This window comes from Scomber japonicus, chromosome 3, assembly GCF_027409825.1.
Source record: "Scomber japonicus isolate fScoJap1 chromosome 3, fScoJap1.pri, whole genome shotgun sequence".
Taxonomy (NCBI): Eukaryota; Metazoa; Chordata; class Actinopteri; order Scombriformes; family Scombridae; genus Scomber; species Scomber japonicus.
The window spans coordinates 31238688-31263129 of NC_070580.1; the positions used below are offsets into that span (position 1 = coordinate 31238688).

At 40.2% G+C, this 24442-nt stretch overlaps 1 protein-coding gene across 7 annotated transcripts in view; it reads left to right on the forward strand.

The window, feature by feature from the left end:
• Positions 1 to 24442, forward strand: part of slmapa (sarcolemma associated protein a) — a 72491-nt gene that overhangs the window by 12262 nt on the left and 35787 nt on the right. For 5 of the 7 annotated variants that reach the window (XM_053315432.1, XM_053315436.1, XM_053315435.1 and 2 more), the window contains exons 1-3: positions 471 to 593; positions 7520 to 7667; positions 10553 to 10625. In XM_053315432.1, the coding sequence (XP_053171407.1) occupies positions 10603 to 10625 (23 nt within the window). In that variant the 5' untranslated portion in view covers positions 471 to 593; positions 7520 to 7667; positions 10553 to 10602. Of the gene's footprint in view, positions 1 to 470; positions 594 to 7519; positions 7668 to 10552; positions 10626 to 24442 lie in introns of those variants that run through there. The other 2 variants (XM_053315434.1, XM_053315433.1) reach the window with 2 other exon arrangements.

A 24442-nucleotide genomic window follows, 5' to 3' on the forward strand; every position in this document is an offset into this window, starting at 1 on the left:
GCTTTAAATGCGTTGGTTTCAATTAAAAACCTCCTTTATATATTGGGAGGTCCCACGGTGGTCTCATAATCACAGCGACCCTGGTCCGATTCTAATAAGGAACCGTCTTTCCTGTCAAATAAAGACAAGAATGCCCCAAAGACAAATAAAACCTCTCTGTTAAGAATAAAGCTCGTCTCTAACAGGTTGGAAACAAACCTCCGAAGGTCAATAGTAAAACTTTATCCAAACTTTAAACATGACAGTAAAACACACAATCGTCCTGCTTCAACTCTGACCCACTCAGCTTTTACTGTACTCATGTTTTCTTTTAAACATACAGTGAAGGGATTATTACGACATTTCAGGTTTTTCCACTTTCACTTTTTTTAAATGTCAGTAAACTGGTCTGTAGACTCGTTCACAAGCCGCCCGAGTAACCTCCAGCCAACACAGGTTCCAGGCTTCATTAGTTCAGTTTGGAGGTCGCGGTCGGTCATTACGGACTTCAGAAAAGAGGAAGAGATCTGTAGCTGTTACTGGTGGTCGACGGCTGTAAGGGGGGGGGGCCGGGAATCGAGAACCGGTTCCATATTGTCCAAACCAGCAAAATCGTACGTGTCAGTTTCTCTTATCGATGCAGTTAACTTCTTCTATAAGTGCTTTAGGACCTTTAGTGGTCTCTGAAGATGTTCTACAGGGGTCTAGTAGTCAGTGAGGGGGTTCTGTAGGTGCTTTAGAGGTTCTAGCTTTCATTAAAGAGGTTCTAGCTTTCATTAAAGAGGTTCTAGCTTTCATTAAAGAGGATCTAGCTGTGATTAAAGAGGTTCTAGCTTTCATTGAAGAGGTTCTAGCTTTCATTAAGGAGGTTCTAGCTGTGATTAAAGAGGTTCTAGCTGTCATTAAAGAGGCTTTCATTAAAGAGGTTCCAGCTGTCATTAAAGAGGCTTTCATTGAAGAGGTTCTAGCTTTCATTGAAGAGGTTCTAGCTGTCATTGAAGAGGTTCTAGCTTTCATTGAAGAGTTTCTAGCTGTCATTGAAGAGGTTCTAGCTTTCATTAAAGAGGTTCTAGCTTTCATTGAAGAGGTTCTAGCTGTCATTGAAGAGGTTCTAGCTTTCATTGAAGAGGTTCTAGCTGTCATTAAAGAGGTTCTAGCTTTCATTAAAGAGGTTCTAGCTGTCATTAAAGAGGTTTTAGCTGTCATTAAAGAGGTTTTAGCTGTCATTGAAGAGGTTCTAGTGGCTGCGGACCATTTATTTTACCTGTCAGTCGTGTTTCATATGTGGGTCAGTGACAAATAAGGGTCGGCAAGATGAACATTTTGTCAATATTGAGCAGTAAATATCCTAAAAACGAACATTTCTATCAAAATAGCAACAATCGGACAGATGATGTAAAATCTGTTAAACATAGTGTTGTGTTGCTAAAATTGGATTTATGTATTAATCTGTATATAATCAGCTTGTTATGAAAACATCCTGGTTACACCAAATGACACTTGGTTACATCACGTGATTGATTGCTTATTCATCAGCGTGTAAGACCATTGATAAACAGTGGAGATAATAAAACCCTTGTAGGCAGCACAAAAAGCTGATCAGGAATTGATAAATACAGATAATGGCATCGGCATCAACTCACCACATTCATCACTAACTAACTGGTGTAACTGGTGCTTCATAGCTGATCAACTGGGATTACACCAGTTTGAGGAAAACAACAAGCTGCTGACGGACGAGTTTTTGCCCTAAAGTTCATTTTTAACCCGTCTTCTAAGTCTGGAAATGAGGAAATGAAGCAACTGTGATTCAGCATAAACCCACAATTTGTTTATAGCAGTGTGTTAAAAAAAAAAGAAGAAAAAAAACGCTTTCGGGGTTAAATAGCGGTTAAAAAATCGAAACAAGGAAAGAAAGAAAGAAATTTTAGTTTTTGATATTCAAAGTCTAAACATGTCTTAACCCTCCTGAGTCAAGGAAGGAAGGAAGGGAGGAAGAGGGGAGGGAGGGAGGAAGAGGGGAGGAAGGAAGGAAGGACGGAGGGAGGGAGGGAGGAAGGAAAAGAGGAAGGTAAGAAGGAAGGGAGGAAGGAAGAAAGGAAGGAGGGAAGGAAAGAAGGAACAGTCAAAACGGGAGGACGACACGAAGGTTAAGTTGTCTGGAATTGTAGGTGTTAAGGCGTTAAATTAGATTATTTATGTTATTTATCATTATGTTCTGATTATTTTACATAAACAACCAATCAACTTATTAATTAAAGTAAAAAAATAATCATCAATCAATCAATCAATCAATCTTTATTTGTATAGCGCCGAATCACAACAAAGTTATCTCAAGGCACTTTACACATAGAGCAGGTTCTAAACCAAACTCTTCAGGTTTAAACTTTAAAGAGACCCAACATTCCCACATGAGCAACAGTGGCGAGAAAAAACTCCCTTTTAACAGGAAGAACCCTCAGGCAGAACCAGACTCAGAAGTGGGCGGACATCTGCCTCGACCGGTTGGGGTTGAGAGGAGGAACTATAATAAAACTATCATCATTAGTTTCAGTACTATAGTCTTAGCAGTGGCATATCTTTTCCTTTTTTAAAGAAGTATTAAAAAGGTCTTACAAGTCATTAAATTTGTTCTTTAAAATTCTGCAGATACCTTGTTTTTAAAAAGTGTGTTTTTTGTGGAGATCAAACGCCGTCTGAGATCAAACAGCAGACACGAGGAGTGAATTATCAGCCGGCACATGCAACACTTTACAAGCTGCTGTCACTATTTTTATAGATTTTTAAACCATGACCATCAGACCATGCTGATGTGTGTTTTATGGTTTTATCATCTACGGCAGAGGAGTCAAACTCATTTTCATTCAAGGGCCACATACAGCCCAATTTGATCTCATGTGGGCCGGATTATTAAAAAGATGGAAGGAAAGAAGGAAAAAAGAAAGGAAGGGAGGAAGGAAGAAAGGGAGGATGGAAGGAAGGAAGAAAGGGAGGAAGGAAGGAAAACAAGACTGGAAGGAAAGATGGAAGGAAGGAAAAAAGAAAGAAAGAAAGGGAAGAAGGACAGATGGAAGGAAGGAAGAAAGGAAGGCAGGAAGGAAGGAAAACAAGACTGGAAGGAAAGATGGAAGGAAGGAAAAAAGAAAGAAAGGGAGGAAGGAGAGAAGGAAGGAAGGCAGGAAGGAAGGAAAACAAGACAGGAAGGAAAGATGGAAAGAAGGAAAAAGAAAGGGAAGAAGGAGGAAGGACAGAAGGAAGGCAGGAAGGAAGGAAAACAAGACAGGAAGGAAAGATGGAAAAAAGAAAGAAAGAAAGAAAGGGAAGAAGGACAGATGGAAGAAAGGAAGGAAGGAAGGACAGATGGAAGGAAGGAAAACAAGACAGGAAGGAAAGATGGAAGGAAGGAAAGAAGGAAAAAGAAAGGGAAGAAGGAGGAAGGAAAGATGGAAGAAAGGAAGGGAGGAAGGAAGGAAGGAAGGACAGATGGAAGGAAGGAAAACAAGACAGGAAGGAAAGTGGGCCGGATTGGATACCTCGGCGGGCCGGTTCTGGCCCACGGGCCGCATGTTTTGCACCCCTGATCTACAGCCTTTACATTTATTATAATCATCGTCGGTATGTTTGAATGGACAGTCGACTCATTCAACAGAAACAGACGGGGCCGTGTTTCTCCGCTCATGTCGTGCCGTTATCGGTTATCGGTATATGAACTCAACTGCTGCTTTACTGCTGTTATAAGTTGATTATTACTTATCGGCTGCGTCACATGTGATTTAATAAAGCTGTGAATTCATAAAAAAATGTAAAAACGGTTTAATAGAAGTGAGGTTTGTGATGTGTGATTGTGAACTTTCACTGAACTGAGGCTAAACCAGCGAGTCGTCTGCTCACAAGGTGGTGACGTCATGTTTTCTGTCTGTGTGTGTGTGTGTGTGTGTGTGTGTGTGTGTGTGTGTCTCTCTGTGCAAGACACACACTTGGTATAAGTGCGAGCCATATGTGAGGTATGTGACGCATAGTGTGATAGAGTGTGTGTGTGTGTGTGTGTGTGTTGTTGCTGGGTGAAAAGCTCTATAGTTAGGTCCCTCCCCTCCCTGTCTACGGGTTACCATGGGGACAGGAGGTAACTGTCAATGTGTGTGTGTGTGCGCACGGAGAGGAAATAGCTATCATGAGCTGTGAATCGGTAGCTTGTTGTAGCACACTGCAGTCAGATAAACAGAGACAGTCAGTCTCTCACGCTTTCTCCCCTTTTCTCTCTCTTTTTATTCCGTCAGTCCCTCCTTCCTTTCTCCAGTCTCGTGTCTCTCTCTCTCTCTCTCTCTCTCTCTCTCTCGTGTCTCTCTCTCTCTCTCTCTCTCTCTCTCTCTCTCTCTCCCCCCCCTCCCTCCCTCTCTCTTTCTCCCCCTCCCTCCCTCCCTCCCTCTCTCTTTCTCTTTCTTCCATCAGTCCCTCCTTCCTTCCTCCACTCGTGTGCCCCCCCCCTCCCTCTTTCTCTCTCTCTCTCTCGCTCTCTCGCCCTCTCTCGCTCTCTCTCTAGTACATCGACAGTGGTTTTCGGTCATGACGGAAAGCTGATGAATGAAACTCCTGGGACGACAGACAGATCAGATGGCTTAACCTCTGTGTGTGTGTGTGTGTTTGTTGGTGTGTGTGTGTGTGTGTGTGTGTAATTGTATATGTTACTGCATCTGTGTGTGTTATTAGGTTTATATTAGTATGTTAGCTTTTAATCCTTGTTTGTCTTTACATGTTTTTTTATGTCGTCTGTGTGTGTTCAGTTTCCTGTCTTGACATCTGTGTGTGTGTGTGTGTGTGTGTGTGTGTGTACTTCACTTCCCTCAGTTTGTGTGTTTTATACAACTGTCGTCCACATGTGTGTTTGCTGAACGATGTGTGAATGAAACAGTCGTCGTCGTCGTCGCTCTGATTTGTTTTTCTGTCAGTTTGTGGTTGAAGGTGTCATCATCACCATCGTCGTCTGCGTCGTTGTGGCTTCGCACCTTGTGACTTTCTGTCCGAGTGCTCGTAAATGAAGTGAAAAGTTGCGGTGTGGTTAGTGTTAAGTTATATATATATATTTTTGGGGGATGAGGAACTAAAAGTAACATCAGGATTCAATTATGAACAACTTGTACTGATAGGAGGATAGTAATGATGAGTTAATTGTGAATAAAGATACAAAAATGACAAATAACGGCTTTATTCATCATGTGTGGAGTACATTAGTGCATTTATAGAGTAGATAGTGTGTCAGTGAGCGTTGTTGTCTGTTGCCTGGAAGCATTTTCTTCTTCTACCACAGTTATTAAAGATGTGTTTTGACAGGATGACTTGAAAGAGAGAGACGTGGCTGAATTTCCAACCAGAAGGATTTTAATCATTCAGAAACTAAAGCCTTGAAAAAGTTGCTTTTTTAAAAAAACGTGGTTTCATCACAGTGTGAAGTCTGATTGACGTCTGATTAATGAACTAATGTGTGTTGGTAGTTGCATAATGAGGATGCAAACCAGGAAGAGAACAAAGTATTGTGGCCTGTGTGCTGGTTGATAGATCCTCTGAGCTCTGAAATAAGGAACACTAGTATACCATCGATATGTAGGTGCTCTTTTTAGCCACACCAGCAACCACTGAAACGGTCCAGACTGAAATAGCTCAACAGCTATCAGATGGATTGCTGTGAAACTTTGGAAAGTTATTCATGTTTCTCAGAGGAGGGGAAGCTTGCTGACTTCAGTCGACCCTTGATTTTTTGCTTTTGAGCCTTCATCAGGTCACAATTTACTGATACTAAACAGCTTAGTTTAGTTTATTTGCACATAAAAAGGAAAACAACAACATAATACAAGATGCTTTTGAGATAAAGAAAATAAAACAATAACTAATAGAAGAGAAATGTGCAGGAGGAGCCAATAAAACCTGTCGGGGCTCGTCAGCTGGCTCTCCTTATAAAACTATGTTACCAGTGAAATAAAGAGTCTAAAGTGTATTCTTCAGGCTTTACAGGATATTTAAATATACATGAAGGATCTTAAGCAGGAAATGCAACAATCTAATAAAGCAAGTCCATAAATTCATCATAAAGCCAAAAAATGTCACTGAATACTGCAGCAGCGTTCCCAGCATGTAGACCAGGGCACACAACTACATTACATTGACCTCACATTAGAGTAGAGTTTATTGATCCTTATAGAGGGAAATTCAAAATTGACACAACAGTATAATAATAATATGATCAAATAAACAATAAAAATGAAATGAAATGGATCCCACTCTTGCACATGAATGACTTTGTGATTAGCGGTAATCGGCTAATGTTAGCATGCTATGAAGGCTGCTGCCAATATCTGCTAACATGGAACAGTTTCTATAAATACAGATATCATGAAAAGATGGTATCGTTGTCTAAGTATATCACTTCCTTCCGGCCGGCGGATGTGACATTCTGGGCTTTGGGTTGCTGTCATATTGCATAAGCACTAGTATGATGTATAGTGGTTAAAAATGACTTTTAATAGTTGTGAGATTTCATTGTGAGGTGCAACTGAGTGTTATTTTGTCCCTCTCTCTTCTGTCTGTGTCATAAAACAGTTTGTCTGTGTCCGTTGTTTTTATAGGAGTGGGAATCACTAGAGGATCTACGATACGATATTATTGTGATTTTAAATATATTGCGATTGATTACCTTTTTTACAACAGCAAATTATAACCTCCAAAGGAAAACTTCTTCCTGCATGCTGACTGTCACCTCTTTTAAAGCACTTTACATTTTAATCCTTTTAATGATTTTTAAACCATATCATTATTTTATGCTGCAATCTTATATTTAATGCTCTATTCTAGCATTTTATCTCTCTCTTTCTATTTTTCTGTACTTTGTTTTTATTATGGAGTTTTATTATTCTGGTACCATTCTGGTACCAAAAACTAAAATTTTCATTTGCAATTTATATCATAAAAGATCCATACTTGGCGTCCGTGCATCGAAACAATATTGCCATGCAAAATACCGACATGCTATTCTGTATTGTTTTCTTCCCCCTTACCCTTAAGGCCCATTTATGCTCACCGTTAAATACGGATCTGGATACGGACGGAGCCTTCTGTATAAAGCTTACACATACTGAAAAATTGGGGCAGTACCACCGGAAACCATGGGGGGGGGGGCAGTGTTGCTGTCACTACTCGATACGTAGCTCTAGTGAGACTCGAAGAAGAAATAACAATGGTGGAACTTTTTGAGGAAAGGTTGTAACATGTCGTTTTAGTCTTTTATGTAAGAGGAACATTATCAATATCTCCTCCACAGTCGCCATGTTTGTTTTTGAGTTTGTTGTTGTGTCATAAACGTTTGACTCAGCGCTGCCCCCTGGTGGATGTATTGGTTAACATCCATGCCAACGTAAAGGACGCATGGAAGTATGTGAGCAGTGACAGTAACATCGTTTGAAACGGACGGATACATTTTCGTATGTCCGTTGAGCATAAATGTGCCCTTATTGTTTTAAGGTTCTCACCTGTTCTCTCTGTTCTGTGTCAGTTCTACCTGCAGGACACTAAAAGCAGCAACGGGACGTTCATCAACAGCCAGAGGTTGAGTCGTGGCTCAGAAGAGAGTCCGCCCTGCGAAGTCCTCTCCGGAGACATCATCCAGTTCGGCGTCGACGTCACTGAGAACACACGTAAAGGTACATCATATATTTACACACGCAGCTGCAGGCGCTACAAGTCTGGTCATTTAAACACAAACACTTTTTATGCTGGAGAAATTGAGCGTAACACGGAGCGAGATGCAGGAAACAAAAGAAACAAAAGAAGGAGGTTACAGTGAGGTCGATAATGCACAAATAAAAAGCCTTGACATAATTACACTGGACTAACCCTGAAGGATACCTTAGGGTTCGTTTTGTTAAGGTCATAGACTTCATACTGTACTCACGCACAGCGCTCAGAACATATTCAGGTCAGATTTTCAGCTCCAGTGAGAGCTTTCATACTGGAAACGCTCCACAGACTCCTCCATTCATTCATCTACTGTCACAGGTTCATCTGTGGAGACTCCAGCTGTGCCACAAGCATCACATCACTAAATCACAGAGTTATATAGAATTGCATTACCTAAAATAAGCCCCAGATTAATCCAAATTATAGCTAATATTCTCAGGAAGGGTGCTGTGAAGCCGGCTGGATGATGCATTATGTGGTTATTTAAAGCCGGGGCAGATTACATACGACTGCCGACTGCCTTCATCACTTCCTCTTCACATCCATTAAATAAAAACTCTGGAGTTAGCCTTTTGGATTCTTTACTTCAGACGTTCGCAGTAGATCAGGGGTGTCAAACATGCGGCCCGCGGGCCAGAACCGGCCCGCCGAGGGGTCCAACCCGGCCCACTTTCCTTCCTGTGTTCTTTCCTTTCTTGCATCTGTCCTTCCTCCCTTCCTTCCTTGTGTCCTTCCTTTTTTCCTTTCTTTGTTCCTTCCTTCTTTCTTCCTTCCTTCCTTCTTTCCTTCCTCACTTTCTTCCTTCTGTCCTTCCTCCCTTCCTTCCTTCCTCCCTTTCTTACTTCTGTCCTTCCTTCCTTCCTTCCTTCCATTTGTCCTTCCTCCCTTTCTTCCTTCTGTCCTTCCTTTCTTCCTTCTGTCCTTCCTTTTTTCCTTTCTTTGTTCTTCCTTCCTTTCTTCCTTCCTTTTTTCCTTACTTCATTCCTTCCTTTCTTTCTTCCTTCCATCTGTCCTTCCTCCTTTTGTTCCTTCTGTCCTTCCTTCCTTCCTTCTTTCTTTCTTTCTTTCTTTCTTTCTTTCCTTCCTTCCTTCCTTCCATCTGTCCTTCCTCCCTTTCTTCCTTCTGTTCTTCCTTCCATCCTTCCTTCCTTCCTTCCTTCCTTCTGTCCTTCCTCCATTTCTTTCTTCCTTTCTTCCTTCCTTTTTCCCTTCCCTCCTTCTTTCCTTCCATCTTTTTAATGATCCGGCCCACATGAGATCAAATCGTTCTGTATGTGGCCCTTTAATAAAAATGAGTTTGACACCTCTGCAGTGGATTGTTTTATTATCGGAGCTGCTCCTCCTGACCTTGTTGTGAGCTGTCACTGTAACAGTTTGCAAACATGGTTGATTTTATTCTACTGCAACCAAAAAAACAAGATGTGCTTTTAGTTGTTGCAGAGAGGAGACAGCAGTGAGATAAACGGTGGTGCACGGGTGGAGTTCAGATGGTAGAGCCGCTCCATTATTGATGGGCTGTCGATGGGTTGAGGATCAAACCCCTTCGGAGAGTCTTTTAATAAGGCTCCGACCTGTAAATGTGAAGTGTCTGTATGTTGAGAAAAATGTCACTTTGGGCAAAAATGTGTCAAATAAATTAAATATTAAGATAAAAAGAGGAAGCTTGGTGAGAGGAAGGATTGAGACGGTTGCTCCTCGTGTGTTTATGTCAACCAATAAATCAACCAAACTTTATCTATAGAGCAACTTTCATGCAGGTTAATGTTGTTCAAAGTTCCTCACAGTTGATTTACAAGCTGATAATAAGACAGAAGAAGTGTAAGCCAACGAAAACATAAAGAGAAAGAACAAATACAAAGAATAAACATTTAACCCAATGCACACAAGAAAAGACAAATCCTAAACTCGTAATACTTTTTTTTTTAAGGATTATAGTAAAAAACTTAATTAATTAAATAAGTAAAATAAGAGAAGAAAGAGCATAAAAGAAAAAGTTTATTAAAGTAAAATGAAATAGAAATAAAGTTTGATAAAAATCTAGACTAAAACTAGGTTAAAAAAGATTTAAAAAAAAGAGAAAAGAAACCAAGAAAGATAAAATCAATAAGAAGACACAACGTATAGAATAAAATAAAATAGAAGAAACATCAAAACAAATAATAAAATAATAATAAAAATATAATAACAAAAGCCTATAAATAATTCTTAATAAAAAGCCGGGCTGAACAGGTTAGTTTTGAGTTAACTTTTATTAATTTAACAGTCGGGGACCAACACAGGTTGCTTTAACCTGCAACATTATGTCAATATGAAAGGTTCAAAGATGGCCGCAGTTCATTCACTTTAATCATGAGGAAGATTTCTGTCTTCTCCTATTTCTCCTGATATGATGTGAAAACTGCACTTTTTAATGAACACTACTGTGTAATATGAGTATCACACTCAGGTTTATTATCATTACACCAATACTCCTCAACATACAGTTACTATATTTATTTCCTCATAATCATATTACTTGTTTTTTTGGGTTTTTTTTAAACATTTTGTTGGCATAGACGCCTTTATCTATCAGTAGATAGACAGGAAACATGGGAGAGAGAGGGGGGCGCGACATGCAGCAAAGGAACCCCGATCGGGATTCGAACCGGGGTCAGCTGCGCATATGGCACGCGCCCCAACCACTGGACCACCCGCGCGCCGATATTACTTGTTTTACTTACTTTATTCTTTTTATTGATGCTCTTTTATATTCTTACTTTCCACTTTGCTGCTGTAATACTGTAAGACTAATAAATATCTTAACTTTAATATTAACATAAACGTGCTGGTTGTCTGTTTGTGTCTTTAGTCACTCATGGCTGCATCGTGTCAACTATCAAACTCTTCCTACCTGATGGGATGGAGGCACGCCGACGAAGCGAGTAAGTGTCTCTGATTATTGGTTAACACTGATCCACAAAGCTCTTCCTTCACATACACACATACACACACATTCAGGGTCAAATTTGCTCTATTTTGACATTTGAGAGCAGGCAAAACATCCTATATACTGTTTTCTTTTAGTCTTCTCCTAATATGACCCAGAATATACAAATAAATGGAAATATTTCAACTTCATATGAACATTTTTATGCAACTGATTCACATTTTAATCATTGTTCACATTTAATATAATTCATTGAACTTGTAATATTTCCCCTTTTAAGCATAAAACAGAAGAATCAAAGCATCTCTGCTCTCTGAAAGCTTCTTTTAGGCTTTATCACGCATTTACCTTTTGACTGATGAGACTCATTACTCAATTAAGAGACTAATTATGGATAATAATGGATACATCTGAGTATGAACAGTATGTGAGGATTGATATGAAACGCTCATACAGTGTTACAACATGGGGATCATAACACACACACACACACACACCATATTTATGCTTGCCTAGTGATGTGATTATTGTCAGTCTAGTTGTTGATGAGGACAGGGTTAGGGTCAGTCTGCTAACAAGCCGCGAGGGGAAATGATGCGTGTCTGTTGGTGTTTTTGATCTTTTTGAAATCTCAAAAGAACAAAAAAATGTTTCGGCCAAGTGGTCATGTGATATTTACACACATTAACGCTCAGGGTTTAGAGAGTCAGTTCAACATTTTGTGTGTGTGTGTGTGTTGAATCGGTTTTAGCAGATCAGAAACTGACCCAGTGTGAAGCCTTCCTACTGTACTTGGAGTCCCATGTGTGTGTGATTGGCTACTGTAAAACACCATGTGGACTGTGTGTGTGTGTGTGTGTGTGTGTGTGTGTGTGTGTGTGTGTGTGTGTGTGTGTGTGTGTGTGTGTGTGTGTGTGTGTGTGTGTGTGTGTGTGTGTGTGTGTGTGTGTGTGTGTAATGCCAGGGCACGGTGCCACGGTGGGCAGTGCCATCTGCTGCCCTGCTGTCCAGTTTTCTGTCTGGAAGTCACCGCCGAGCTCTCTGACCTGCTGACTGAAACAAAGTCTGCAGGTTCAGCTCCTCCGCTCCGTCTGTCTGTGTCGGACACACGAAGAGTCCATTTCTAAAAACTCAACCGTCGTTTCACTTGTTGTTCATCTGGTTTGAATCTGAGCAAAATCATAATCATTAATAATTAATCATAAACACAATGTGGAGAAAATTACACCTGGGTTTAAGTTAATGATTATTTTCTATATAGATATATATTACATATTATAATATATATTATATTATATATGAATATCTGTGCTAATCTACAAACTTTAAACTTATGTGAGGATTTAGTGAAGTAAATTTAAAAATTAAAGTTTAAAGTTATACCAGCGTGTTTTCATTTATACAATAATAGTTTCAGTTACAAAAATAAACAATAAATAATAATAATGAAAATAATAATACTAGTAATAATGATAATAAAAATCTTTAAATCCGGCCGCTCCAGCAGGTCACCAAAATGTGTTTAAATTAAAAGACTGACATATGATCAGTGTCTCTGCACTAACTGGCTAAAATGCGCTGATTTCAGTATATAATTAAATTATTACTGATTTATACACTTTGGACAATGTGGAGAAAATTACACTTGGGTTTTAAATAATGATTCTTTTCTTTATAGATTGATCTGCAGATTATTTTCTCAATCAGTTAATAATTGTGTCTATAAAATGTAAATGTAAATTATGAAAACTACCTGTAGAGCCCATTATAACATCTTGAAATATCTTGTTTTGTCAAATCAACAGTCCAAAGATCCAAAAACACTGCGTTGACTGTCACTTACGACACAGAAACACTTCAAATAGTCATATCTGAGAGGCTGCAATCAGCAAATATTTGGCATTCCTGCATACCAGAGATGCCTCCCATCAAGTACTTTCTCCTCTAACAGGTCAAATATTAGTAAAAAGGACGTGCTCATTGATCTACTACAGCTCGGCTTATTGTATTTAAGTGTATGCGTCTGTCGTTTAGTACAGCCAGAGAGAATAAAGGGAGTGAAGCTAAACCACAATTATTAATAGCTGAAGAATGTTTCTGCTCCCTGGTGTTAGCATTAGCTGCTTTGGAAGTCCGCCAGATAGAGTTTGATTCAGTGTGTGTGAGCAAAACACCTGCATTCATACACTAGATTAGATCTGTGTCCTTTTCAAAGTTCATTTATTAATTGTTTTTATTTAAATTTAAAGGTGTGAGCCAGAAAATCTTCAATCTTCAAACTTTTCTGAAAACTTTAACTTTTTTTTCTAACTTTCAGAAGCAAGACAAGCAGCCAGTTTGAAGTGTGTTTTGAAATAGGCGCAGTCTAAGCAGCTCACTGACACTTCCTTTTAGATTAATGTGTGTTTGACAGTGCCAGATTAAAAAAAAAGCTTCAGTGGAAACCCATACTGGTGTGTTTTCCATCTAATGCAAAACACCTGCGGAGACATCTCTGATCCGGGTGTGGCCAGAAAAAAAAAAGAAAAAAAAAAAGTGAAGGCGCAGTTTTTGTGTTTCTGTGACTCAGTGTGAAGTCATTCTTTTACATTATTACTCACGTAGAGACGAGAACATGGAGAACAAGACGAAAACAACCAAATGAGACGTTAGAGCAAGTTTTAAATGAGACTTTGCTGCATTGATTTTTTTGATTTTGCTTCACAGTCCCAGTTTGAGTTGAGAAAGCTTTCCTTTTCTGACGAGTGAAAATAGTCCCACCAGGTATAATTATGACTCTGAAATCAGTTAGACTTTATTTGTGTAGCACTTTTCATCCATAGTAATATAACAAAACAAGCAAAAAGATAAAAAATATGACAGGAACTGAGGAACCGCCATCATAACTCTCATGAATCTACAATGAGGAAACACCAGACGTAGGATAAAAATGTAAAAAAAATCAGAAAACCAAAATAAAAGGAAAGATAAATAAGATATAACAAATTAATAATGAATTAAAGTCATTATAAAATGAAGTGGGTAAAACCGTACATGTGAAGTGGGGGTATTAAAAGGAAATAAAAGATGAGAAGAAAATAAAATAATAAAATAAAGAGGAAGCATGAAGTAAAATCAGATATAAAAAGATGGAATATAAAGAGAAAACCAACCAGGAAATGAAAAATAGAATAAAAATAAAAGCCTAAGTAGGAAAACAGGCTAAAATATATATAAAATAAAAGACAGATGAATAATTCAAATAATGCATTCACACCTGTAGAGGATGTAAAACATTCAAAGTGTTTCAGGTTGAACCATCGCTCTTTTTTTTTTTTCTAATCTCCACTCGCTGTATTGTTGGTGACAATAGTTCATTGTGTCTCTTATCAGTCTGTTATCACCTGCCACATTTCTTTAAAACACTCTCACACACTCACTCACTCGCTCGCACACTATCAGGCGGTTAACGAGGATGTTTTATTTTCAGAACTCTCTCCAAGGTGAGTTAAAGCTTTTAGAGAAAATGAATGAAAATGGAGAGAGAGAGAAAGAGAGAGAGAGAGAGTTAGAGAGTTAGTGAGAGAGAAAGAGAGAGGGGGGGGAGAGAGAGAGTTAGAGAGAGAGAGAGTTAAAGAGTTAGTGAGAGAGAGAGGGAGAGAGAGAGAGGGAGAGGGAGAGAGAGAGAGAGAGAGGGTTAGAGAGAGAGAGAGTTAGAGAGAGAGAGAGAGAGAGGGAGAGGGAGAGGGAGAGAGAGAGAGAGAGAGAGGGTTAGAGAGTTAGAGAGAGAGAGTTAGAGAGAGAGAGAGGGAGAGAGAGAGAGGGAGGGAGAGAGAGGGAGAGAGAGAGAGAGAGGGAGAGAGAGAGAGGGAGAGAGGGAGAGAGAGGGTTAGAGAGTTAGAGAGAGAGAGAGAGAGAGAGAGAGAGAGAGAGGCCAGCAGTGGGTGGAGCTACAATAATCTTGCACAAGTTCAAGGAAGGAAAAATCAGCTGTTTTGCTCAAAGGAGTGGGAGGAGCGATAGAGTAGAAAGGAAAGAAAGTAAGAAAGTTTGTGTTATGAGATGACTTAACTCACGTTGTGGAAAAACAGAGAGAGAGAGAGAGAGGAATCAGCTGCTCGCCCCTGACACTGGAAGAGAGAATGAAGTGAGTGAGAGAGAGAGAGAGAGAGAGAGGGAGGAAAGAAAGATCTGTTTTTCTTTCTCACGGGACGCATCGGAGTCAAGTTGAGATAGAAGCTGAAGTGTGTGAACTTTGCCCTGTGGCAGATCAACACCTGACACACACACACACACACTCACAGGAAGAAGACTTTGACAGGTAACGTCTCTGCCGTCCTCAACTTGAATCAGAAGGGGGGGGGGGGAGCGAGGGGGGGGGGGGCAGGAGGCGAGGGGGGGGGTTGTGTTTGGGTTTTTAACACTCAGATGTTCCTCTTCAGGCTTGGGACAGATATATACTCCTGACTCGTTACTACCATGACTTCAGATTTATGTTGCAGCATTATGTGGAGATTTAACAGTTGGAGTCTCTAAGAGGCGCTGAGTGATTTACATACAGTCATAAAATAAAGATGGAGATCTAAACGTGTGGGTTGGAAGGTTGGGAGACGAAACCCAGGGCTGCAGATTTCTTCTTCTTCTTCTTCTTCTTGTTGTTACGATCATATGACTGTTTGAGTTTGTCCTTTTTTAATAACCGTGTGAGAAACAACAGAAGAGTATTGTTTTTATTACAGGGCGGTATCACTGGGTGGAGAGTCTTTTTAGTTTTTAGTTTTTAGATCATCTTTGACTTTAATCAGAGTTTCAATCAGAGGCCTCAGGTTGTCCCACTGTAAACATTTGGAGCCAGCAACAGGGAGGCTCGGACCAGGTCAACGTGTCCTACAGTCCTCCCAATTTAAAAAAAAACAACTAGTGTCAATATAATATAATATAATACCAGAGGTTTGATATCAACTGAGCTGCAACTAAGGATGGACAGAAGTGTTTTTAACCCCAATTCAGATGCAAGTATTTTAATAACAGGTACCTGATCGGATACTTAATTAAGCTCATCCTATACTTCATGAGCTACTTCATTCAAATACTGAAGATTTACAAGCTTAAATTATAGATGAGGTATTTAATGAAACATTTAACTGGGAGAATTTGACTCTGAAGACGCTGATGTGACCAGCGATAGAAAGTTTAATACTCTATTTGGGTTAAAGTGCTCCTTGTTCTACATCTTATATTATAATAATAATAATAATAATAATAAGAACAAAAACAACACTGACTGTAAACATTTGGAGCCAGCAGAGAGACTTGGACCAGGTCAAAGTGTCCTCCAGTCCTCCAATTAAAAAAAAAAGAGCTTTCATGAGCTACTTGATTCAAATACTGTGAAGGCCCTGCTTTAAAACTAAAGATTTACAAGCTTAGATTACAGATGATGTATTTAATGAAACATTTAACAAGGAGAGTGAGACTTTATCACTCTGTTTTGGGTTAAAGCGATCCCTGTTCTACATCTTATATAATAAAAACAACACTATTAATAATAATCAATTCTACCAATCTCAGTTTTACCAATTCAAGGCACGTACAATGGGAACAACCACTTTAACCAGTCATGCTGCTAACAGTCTGTATCTCCTGTTTTAAAGGTTAAAAGTTTCTATTTTGATTTAAAAAGCAAAGACAAATATATTACTACTACTACTATCACCACTACTCACTCACTCACTCTACTTATCCAGAGCTGCTAGAAGTCTGTTGATCTTCTGGAAACTAACCAATGAGGACAAAGTGTGCTCCTAAAGAGAGGAGGGGGGACGTTAAAGAGACAGAGGGCTGAACTTGAAGGGACATTAAAATATATCTATATCAGCCATAATAATGATCCTGGGTTAGTTAGGGATGTCTCTGACTGCTTGTGTGAAGCTCATTGCTTTTTTTCATGATTTAATTGATTAATTGAGGAAGTTTAAGCATCAATATTGGTACTAAAATTAGTTTAGAAAAGGTTTTTAAACCCTTATATACTGTTCAAGGGCAAATTTGACTCATTTTCTTTACATTTGAGAGCTGTAAAAATATCATATACACACTTATTTGAGCAGGATTTGTCCTAATGTGACCCACAGTTTACAGAAATGGAAATTAAATGCATAATATTTTAAATATTTGTGTCGCTGATACACATTTTGAAATATGGAAATGCACAAGTTTGACCTGTGTTTACTAAATACATGCAGAAATCAGCATTAAAACATGTTGTATATTCATCATATTCTATAAAATAGTGATTTTAAATGTCTTTTAATCAAACAGAAGGATTAATCAAACATTTATTAATGACAGATGGGGGAATCCATGAATGTGAAATGATGTAGAGACTAATTATGAGTCAGAATATGAACAGTATGTAAAGGGTTAATGTCTGAACACATTTTTTTCTTGATGAATTGATTCAATGAGCGATGGTTTCAGCATTAACATTGGTACTAAAACAAGTTTAGAAAAAGTTTACAAGCAGCTGCACGAGAACTTTAAAGGCTTGAGTGTAATTTTTGCCGGCCGGCTGAACGCAGGACAGGTTGAATCGTCCTTCGGAGCAGGTCTGTGGTGCAGGTCTGTGGTGCAGGTCTGTGGTGCAGGTCTGTGGTGCAGTGTGATCGTAAAACCTATCGAGTGGTAGAAATATTTGAGCGGGGCACAGATGGAAACTACTGCCAGTGTTTTCCATCATCAGTGTCTGCTGGACCGCATGCAAAACACACACAGCTAAATCTGATGTGGATGACTGATTCCTGTGGACTGGCTGCACTTTGCCTGTGTGTGTGTCTCTGTGTGTGTGTCTCTGTGTGTGTGTGTGTGTGTGTGTGTGTGTGTGTGTGTGTGTGTGTGTGTGTGTGTGTGTCTCTGTCTCTGTGTGTGTGTGTGTGTCTCTGTGTGTGTGTGTGTGTGTGTGTGGGCAGACGTGATGTTCTTGTGAGCTGTAGTTAAAAAGCTGTGAATTTAGGTCATGTAATGCTGTGGATTTTCCCATCATTTTTTTTTTTTACACCGTGTTCTTGTGGAGCAGTGCTGGTTCGGTCTCTGCAGTCAGTCGGTGTTTGACGATGATTAGAAATGACGTGGACAGAATCTGCTGTAAAACACCTGCTGTTGAGCTTCAGTTTTACTCCACATCTTGATGTTTGAGCCCATCTCACCTGTGCTTGGCTCCACATCTTTTGTCTGAGAGTTAATTGTTGCTCAAAAGATGAAAATGCAAGTCATGATTTCTTATCCAAACTTCTTTTATCCAGCTTTATCAGAGATGTAATGATACAATAGGTCTGGGCAATTAATCGGGAAAATAATCAAAACCAACATTTAGAAACTCTAATCGACTTAATCTTGCTCATGTCAATTAATGGTGGTGTTCACTGTTGCCATGACAACAGAGGTTGCATATCTTTAAGGAATTTGAAAACTTGTCTCCAGTGATGACTTTAACCCAAACCAAATCAAGTAAACTAGACATTAACCACAGCGTCATTCCTCTTTTCCTTTCTCCCTCCTACGTTCCTTCCTTCTTCCTCCCTTCCTTCCTCCTTTCCTTCCTTCTTCTTTCCTCCCTCCCTCCTTTCCTCCCTCCTACCTTCCTTCTTCCTCCCTTCCTTCCTTCCTTCTTCTTTCCTCCCTCCCTCCCTCCCTCCTACCTTCCTTCTTTCTTCCTTCCTCCCTCCCTCCTTTCTTTCATTCTTCCTCCCTCCCTCCCTCCTACCTTCCTTCTTTCTTCCTTCCTCCCTCCCTCCTTTCTTTCATTCTCCCTCCCTCCCTTCCTTCCTTTCCTCTGTCCTTCTTTCCTTCCTTCCTCCTTCCTTCTCTCTTTCCTCCCTTCCTTCTTCCTCCCTCCCTTCCTTCCTTCCTTCATTTTAACCCAAACCATGATCTTTACATAGTTCTAACCAAGTAAACTAGACATTAACCACAGCTTCCTTCCTTCCTCCCTTCCTTTCTCCCTTTCTCCCTCCTTCCTTCCTTCCTTCCTTCCTCCCTTCCTTTCTCCCTTTCTCCCTCCTTCCTTCCTCTCTTCCTTTCTCCCTCCCTTCTCCCTTCCTTCTTCCTTCCTCCCTTCCTTTCCTATGTCCTTCTTCCCCCCCTCCCTCCCTCCCTCTCTGTCCTTCTTTCCTTCCTTCCTTCCTTCATTTTAACCCAAACCATGATCTTTACAGAGTTCTAATCAAGTAAACTAAACATTAACCACAGCGTCACACCTTAAAACATCTTTATTTTCACTCCCTAAAGATCCTCATGTGTGAGGGCAGCAGTGGAAAATACTAAACTAAAGAAACTGTGAAAATACATCATTGTTCATCAAGGGTGGAGATAATCGTTCATTAATCTTAATCCAGGTTAAAAGTTCAATTAATGGTGATTTGGATTTTTGCCATAATCGGGGTTTGGATTGAGCTGCATGTCGTTACTTCACTTCCTGTCTTTAAAACCAGGATTCAGAAAGAGTGACTAAGTTAAATGATTTGATAGATCAGCTGTTGACAAAGCATATAATTCACGACAAGTTCACTGTAATTTGTCAGTGTCTGAAATGAGTTAAAATACTGCAGAGCACGACACAGGTACCGATACCCAACCTGATATCACTGTCTGTGCTTAGTCCTGTCGTGTTGGTGCGTTGAATGGCTGAGAACGACGAGGTTTGTTCTGCTGTTGCCATTTTTAGTCACTCTAGTTGCTCGGCTCTACAGATGGTCATGTTGATCCGTCTGCCAATTTTTATCCAGACTGAAATATCTTAAATGTGATTAATGGATTGAGATGGAGTTTGGTACAGACGTTCATGATCCTCAGAGGATGAAGCTTGATAAACCCCACTGACAACATGTTTTGTATATCTTGGTATTCAGAGGATGAATCCTAATAACTCTGATGATCCGCTGGCTTTATCTAGCACCATTATTAGGCCAAAAGTTTAATTTGTCCAATACTCCAATACTACCTTAAAAACCTGACATTCATTTGAACCTCAGCTGCAGTTCATGTATTGTGAAGATTGGCACATATTAGATGTAGTAGCTTAAAGCATGGCTGTCATAAGAGCAGCCTAACAGAGCCATAAATATAGTCTCAGTCTTGTTAAATCCTGTATGTCTGAATCATCACAGCTCAAACTGAAGGAAAAACTCAGCAACAAGCCGCCTCACAAGTTCACTTCAGGTTCAAGCTTCAGATTAACAGTTAATTTCCTCCAGTGGAAACGGGATATTTGATTCACTGACAAACACGAACTAATCACATTTTAAACCTCTGCTTTAACGACGCCAGCTGAATCAAGTCGAGGCAAATTAGCTTTTGAGTGTCACAAATCATTTTTTATATCTTTCCTTCCTTTCCTTTCCTTCCTTCCTTCCTCCCAGCTACTGTCCTTCTTTCCTTCTTTCCTCTGTCCTTCCTTCCTTCTTTCTTCCTCCTTTCCATCCTTCTTTCCTCCTTTTTTTCCTTCTTCCTCCCTTCCATCCTTCCTTTCTTCCTTCCTTCCTCCTTCCTTCCTTCCTCCCCCCTTTCCTTCTTTCCTCCCTCCCTCCTTCCTTCCTACATTCTTCCCTTCCTCCCTCCCTCCTTCTCTATTTCCTTCCTTTCTTCCTTCTATCCCTCCCTCCTTCCCTTCCTTCCTTTCCTCCCTCCTTCCTTCCTTCCTTCCTTCCTTCCTTCCTTCCTTCCCTCGTTCCATCCCTCCTTCCTTCCTTCCTCCCTCCTTCCTTCCTTCCTTCCTTCCTCCCTTCTTTCCTTTTTTCCTCCCTCCTTCCTTCTCTATTTCCTTCCTTTCTTCCTTCTATCCCTCCCTCCTTCCCTTCCTTCCTTTCCTCCCTCCTTCCTTCCTTCCTTCCTTCCTTCCTTCCCTCGTTCCATCCCTCCTTCCTTCCTTCCTTCCTCCCTCCTTCCTTCCTTCCTTCCTTCCTTCCTCCCTTCTTTCCTTTTTTCCTCCCTCCTTCCTTCCTACCTTCTTCTCTTCCTTCCTTTCCTCCCTCCCTCCTTCTCTCTTTCCTTCCTTCCTTCTTTCTTCCTCCTTTCCATCCATCATTTTTTATATCAACGCTATAATAATAATAAATATCATAATATCCAGTCGTATCTGGATTGATATTGAATCATCTGCTAGGAATAGATACACACAACCCAGCAGCTCAGTGGCATTGTCAGCACTTCATGAGGGTCAAAGGTTTCCTCTGCCTCCACTTCCAAATGATTATTCATGTTCCGAGGGCACGTAAAGTGTTTCCACGGCAGTTTTTACACATATGAACATTAAGCTAACCGCAGCTAATGAATTGGAGCGCCTCCAGCTGAGATGATGCTGTTTGAGCTGCTGGGAAGTACTGATAAATAAGACGGAGTCATGTGTTACTGCTGTGGTGATGAGAGTGGAAGTGTGATGGACTGGAGCGGCTGAATGAATGTCACAGAAACGCATAGTAAAAAAAAAATGGAGTCTTTAACCTTTGTGTCGTCCTCCCGGGTTAAATTGAACCCTGTCTGTTTTGACTGTTCCTTCCTTTCTTTCCTTCCCTCCTTCCCTCCCTTCCTTCCTCCCAGCTACCGTCCTTCCTTATTTCTTTCCTCTGTCCTTCCTTCCTTTCCCTCCCTCTTTTTTCCTCCCTTCCATCCTTCCTTCCATCCATCCTTCCATCCTTCCAGCTTTCCTTCCTTCCTTCCTCCCTTCCATCCTTCCTTCCTTCTTTTCTTCCTTCTTCCTCCCTTTCATCCTTCCATCCATCCATCCTTCCAGCTTTCCTTCCTTCCAGCTTTCCTTCCTTCCTTCCTTCCTTTCTTTCCTTCCTTCCTTTCTTTCCTTCCTTCTTCTTCCCTTCCTTCCTTGACTCGAGGGTTAAGGCCAAAGAAAAGTCTTTTTCAGGAACAAGATGGAACAAAAAGTGCTTCATATTAAGTGCTGACTGCTGGGATTTATTACTTTAAATTGTCTCAAGAAGAAGAAAACAAACAAAAGTACCACTAAAAAAAAAAATGAAATTTAGATGGCAGTGAAATCTGGAAAAAAGGTGACGTCTTACCCCGTCTGCAGTTCTGTTGTTTAGAAATCATTTTTAAAAAACCATGACTGGCAGTTTTCCTCCGTCTCTGTCCAGATTTTAAGAGCTCATTTTGTTATTATGGTTTTTTATTTATTTATTAATTTACTGTGTTAAATGTAGCTTGAAATTATCTTCTGATACAGCTCACAGAGACACAAGATGTACTGTAATGAGACACGGTGGAGTTTGTAAGAGGAAATGTTTCGGGGAGGGGGGGAGGGGGGGGGGTTTCCCTGGTGTTTGAAGGAGACTTACATTTATTCCCTGGGGGTTTGTCAGGTGATCGGAGCAGCTCTGATATCAAAACACCAAACTCAGCACTATGAGATGAGGATAAAACAGAAAGGTCTTTTTTATAGTGACTGATGACGATGCCTCTCACGCTGAACGAGAACAACACCGCAGCAAGCCCGAAATCCTGATCTTTTATAAATCCTTTTAAATTATTAGCTTATCTTTTTCAAGTGCCTTCAATCCGGTTTACTCACTTAAGCTTTGGCCTTCAGTGCAAAACAGCAATTACTCATGAACGCTACTCCTCCCCTCCCCCTCCCCTCCTCCTCCTCAACCCTTCATACTCTGTCTTACATTGCTGAGTTTTTCTTTTTTTTAATTAATAAGAGCTGCCAGAGATTATTTATAGCTAAGTTTTCTTTTCTTTGTTGCAGTATTTGACTCCTGAAACATTAGACGACGTTATAACCTGCACCAACAATCACAGCTACTCTCCAAACTAGTGATTCATGTAATCTGTAATCTGGTTGCAACATTAAAACTGAAGGAATGGCTTAACGAGTAAAGACTTTAGTAGTGATGTGTAAATCAGTAACGTAACTTCTAAAAATAGTTCGAAGGGGAAAAAAGGAAAAGTCTTAAAGGGCCAAGACAAATAACCTGACAGTGCTTTCTATGTAATATGACTTTAGTTCATTTATACCCTACATACATGGAGGATTATGGGTAATCACAGTATTGATGACTCATCATTCGTTATTATTATCTTCCTTCCTTCCTTCCTTCCTTCCTTCCTTCCTTCCTTCCTCCCTCCCTCTCTCCTTCTCTCTTTCCTTCCTTCCTTCCTTCCTACCTTCCTCCCTTCCTTCCTTCCTCCCTCCCTCCCTCCCTCCTTCTCTCTTTCCTTCCTTCCTTCCTTTCCTTCTTTCCTCCCTCTCTCCTTCCTTCCTACCTTCCTCATTTCCTTCCTTTCCTCCCTCCCTCCTTCTCTTTCCCTCCTTCCTCCTTCCTTCCTACCTCCTTCCTTCCTCCCTCCTTTCCTTCTTTCCTCCCTCCCTCCCTCCTTCCTCCCTCCTTTCCTTATTTCCTCCCTCTCTCCTTCCTTCCTTCCTCTTTCCTTTCCTCTCTCCCTCCTTCTCTTTCCTTCCTTCCTTCCTTCCTTCCTTCCTTCCTTCCTTTCTTTCTTTCCTCCCTCTCTCCTTCCTTCCTTCCTACCTTCCTCCCTCCCTCCTTCTCTCTTTCCTTCCTTCCTTCATTCCTTCCTTTCCTTCTTTCCTCCCTCTCTCCTTCCTTCCTACCTTCCTCCCTTCCTTCCTTTCCTCCCACCCTCCTTCTCTCTTTCCTTCCTTCCTCCCTCCTTTCCTTCTTTCCTCCCTCCCTCCTTCCTTCCTACCTTCTTCCCTTCCTTCCTTTCCTCCTTCCTTCCTTCCTTCCTTGCCTCCTTCCTTCCTTCCTCCCTTCCTTCCCTTTCACTCCTTTATACCCTACAAACATGGATAATTATAGGTGTTGCATGCTTATAATGTGTCATTTATTATATATTATATATTAAGTGTATTATTTTATGAAATGCACTTGAAGGTAATCACAGTATTGATGACTCATCATTCGTCATTATTTGAGAGTGAAGTCTGCACACGTTCACTCTTATTATACTGTAACATTTAACCTCATTATTAACAAGCAGTGTAATAAGTATATTATTAGAGACCTGGCACACACTAATCTCTTTTAGGGTTAAATATAAATTGTGTATTTGTAAAAAGTTTCCAGGTGAAAACAGCTCATTTAAAAGCTTGGTAGAGTTAGGGTTAGGCTTTCCTCCGTTGTTTGAGGAGCTGCAGCCGTCTCCACCTCCTCCCAACGGTTTCGTAGTTACACATTAACAGACTCAGGTTATAGTTTGTCCTGAGTCAAGTTTACCTTCGTTACTGAACTCTGTGACTGCTTTCACATACGTTAGTTTGACCTTGTGGTGCCGTGAGAGCCGGTACTTTGGATAAATATCTCCACCACATGGAACAACCTCTATTTTGTCTTGTCAGGTGTGTTACTGTATGAATATTTCTCTCTCACTTTGGTTCAGATCTGCACCTTTAAATTGACATAATGATTCCCTGATTATTGTATTCTGTTGTCTCTCATATGTATTTATTCATCTTTACACCCTGAATCCACAATCCACCGAAATTTAATAGCCACATACTGTTCATATTTGGGCTTTTCACAGCATCCCCTCATAGTTAGTCTCATTGATGAATACCTCCTCAGTCATTCATAAGTTGGTGATTAATCCTGAATTAGGTTTTCAGAGAGCAGAGAGAGTGTAATCTCTAGTTTTTATGCTTTTTATTGATGGAGAAAAAATATTCGTAATGTTCTATTGTAATATAACACTGGGCGCTTTCAATGAATGATGAATAAACTGTATTTTTGAATGATGCTCTTTAAATTTTTGAATGAACACGAGTCAAACACGCAACAAAAATGTGTATCAGCTGCACAAAAA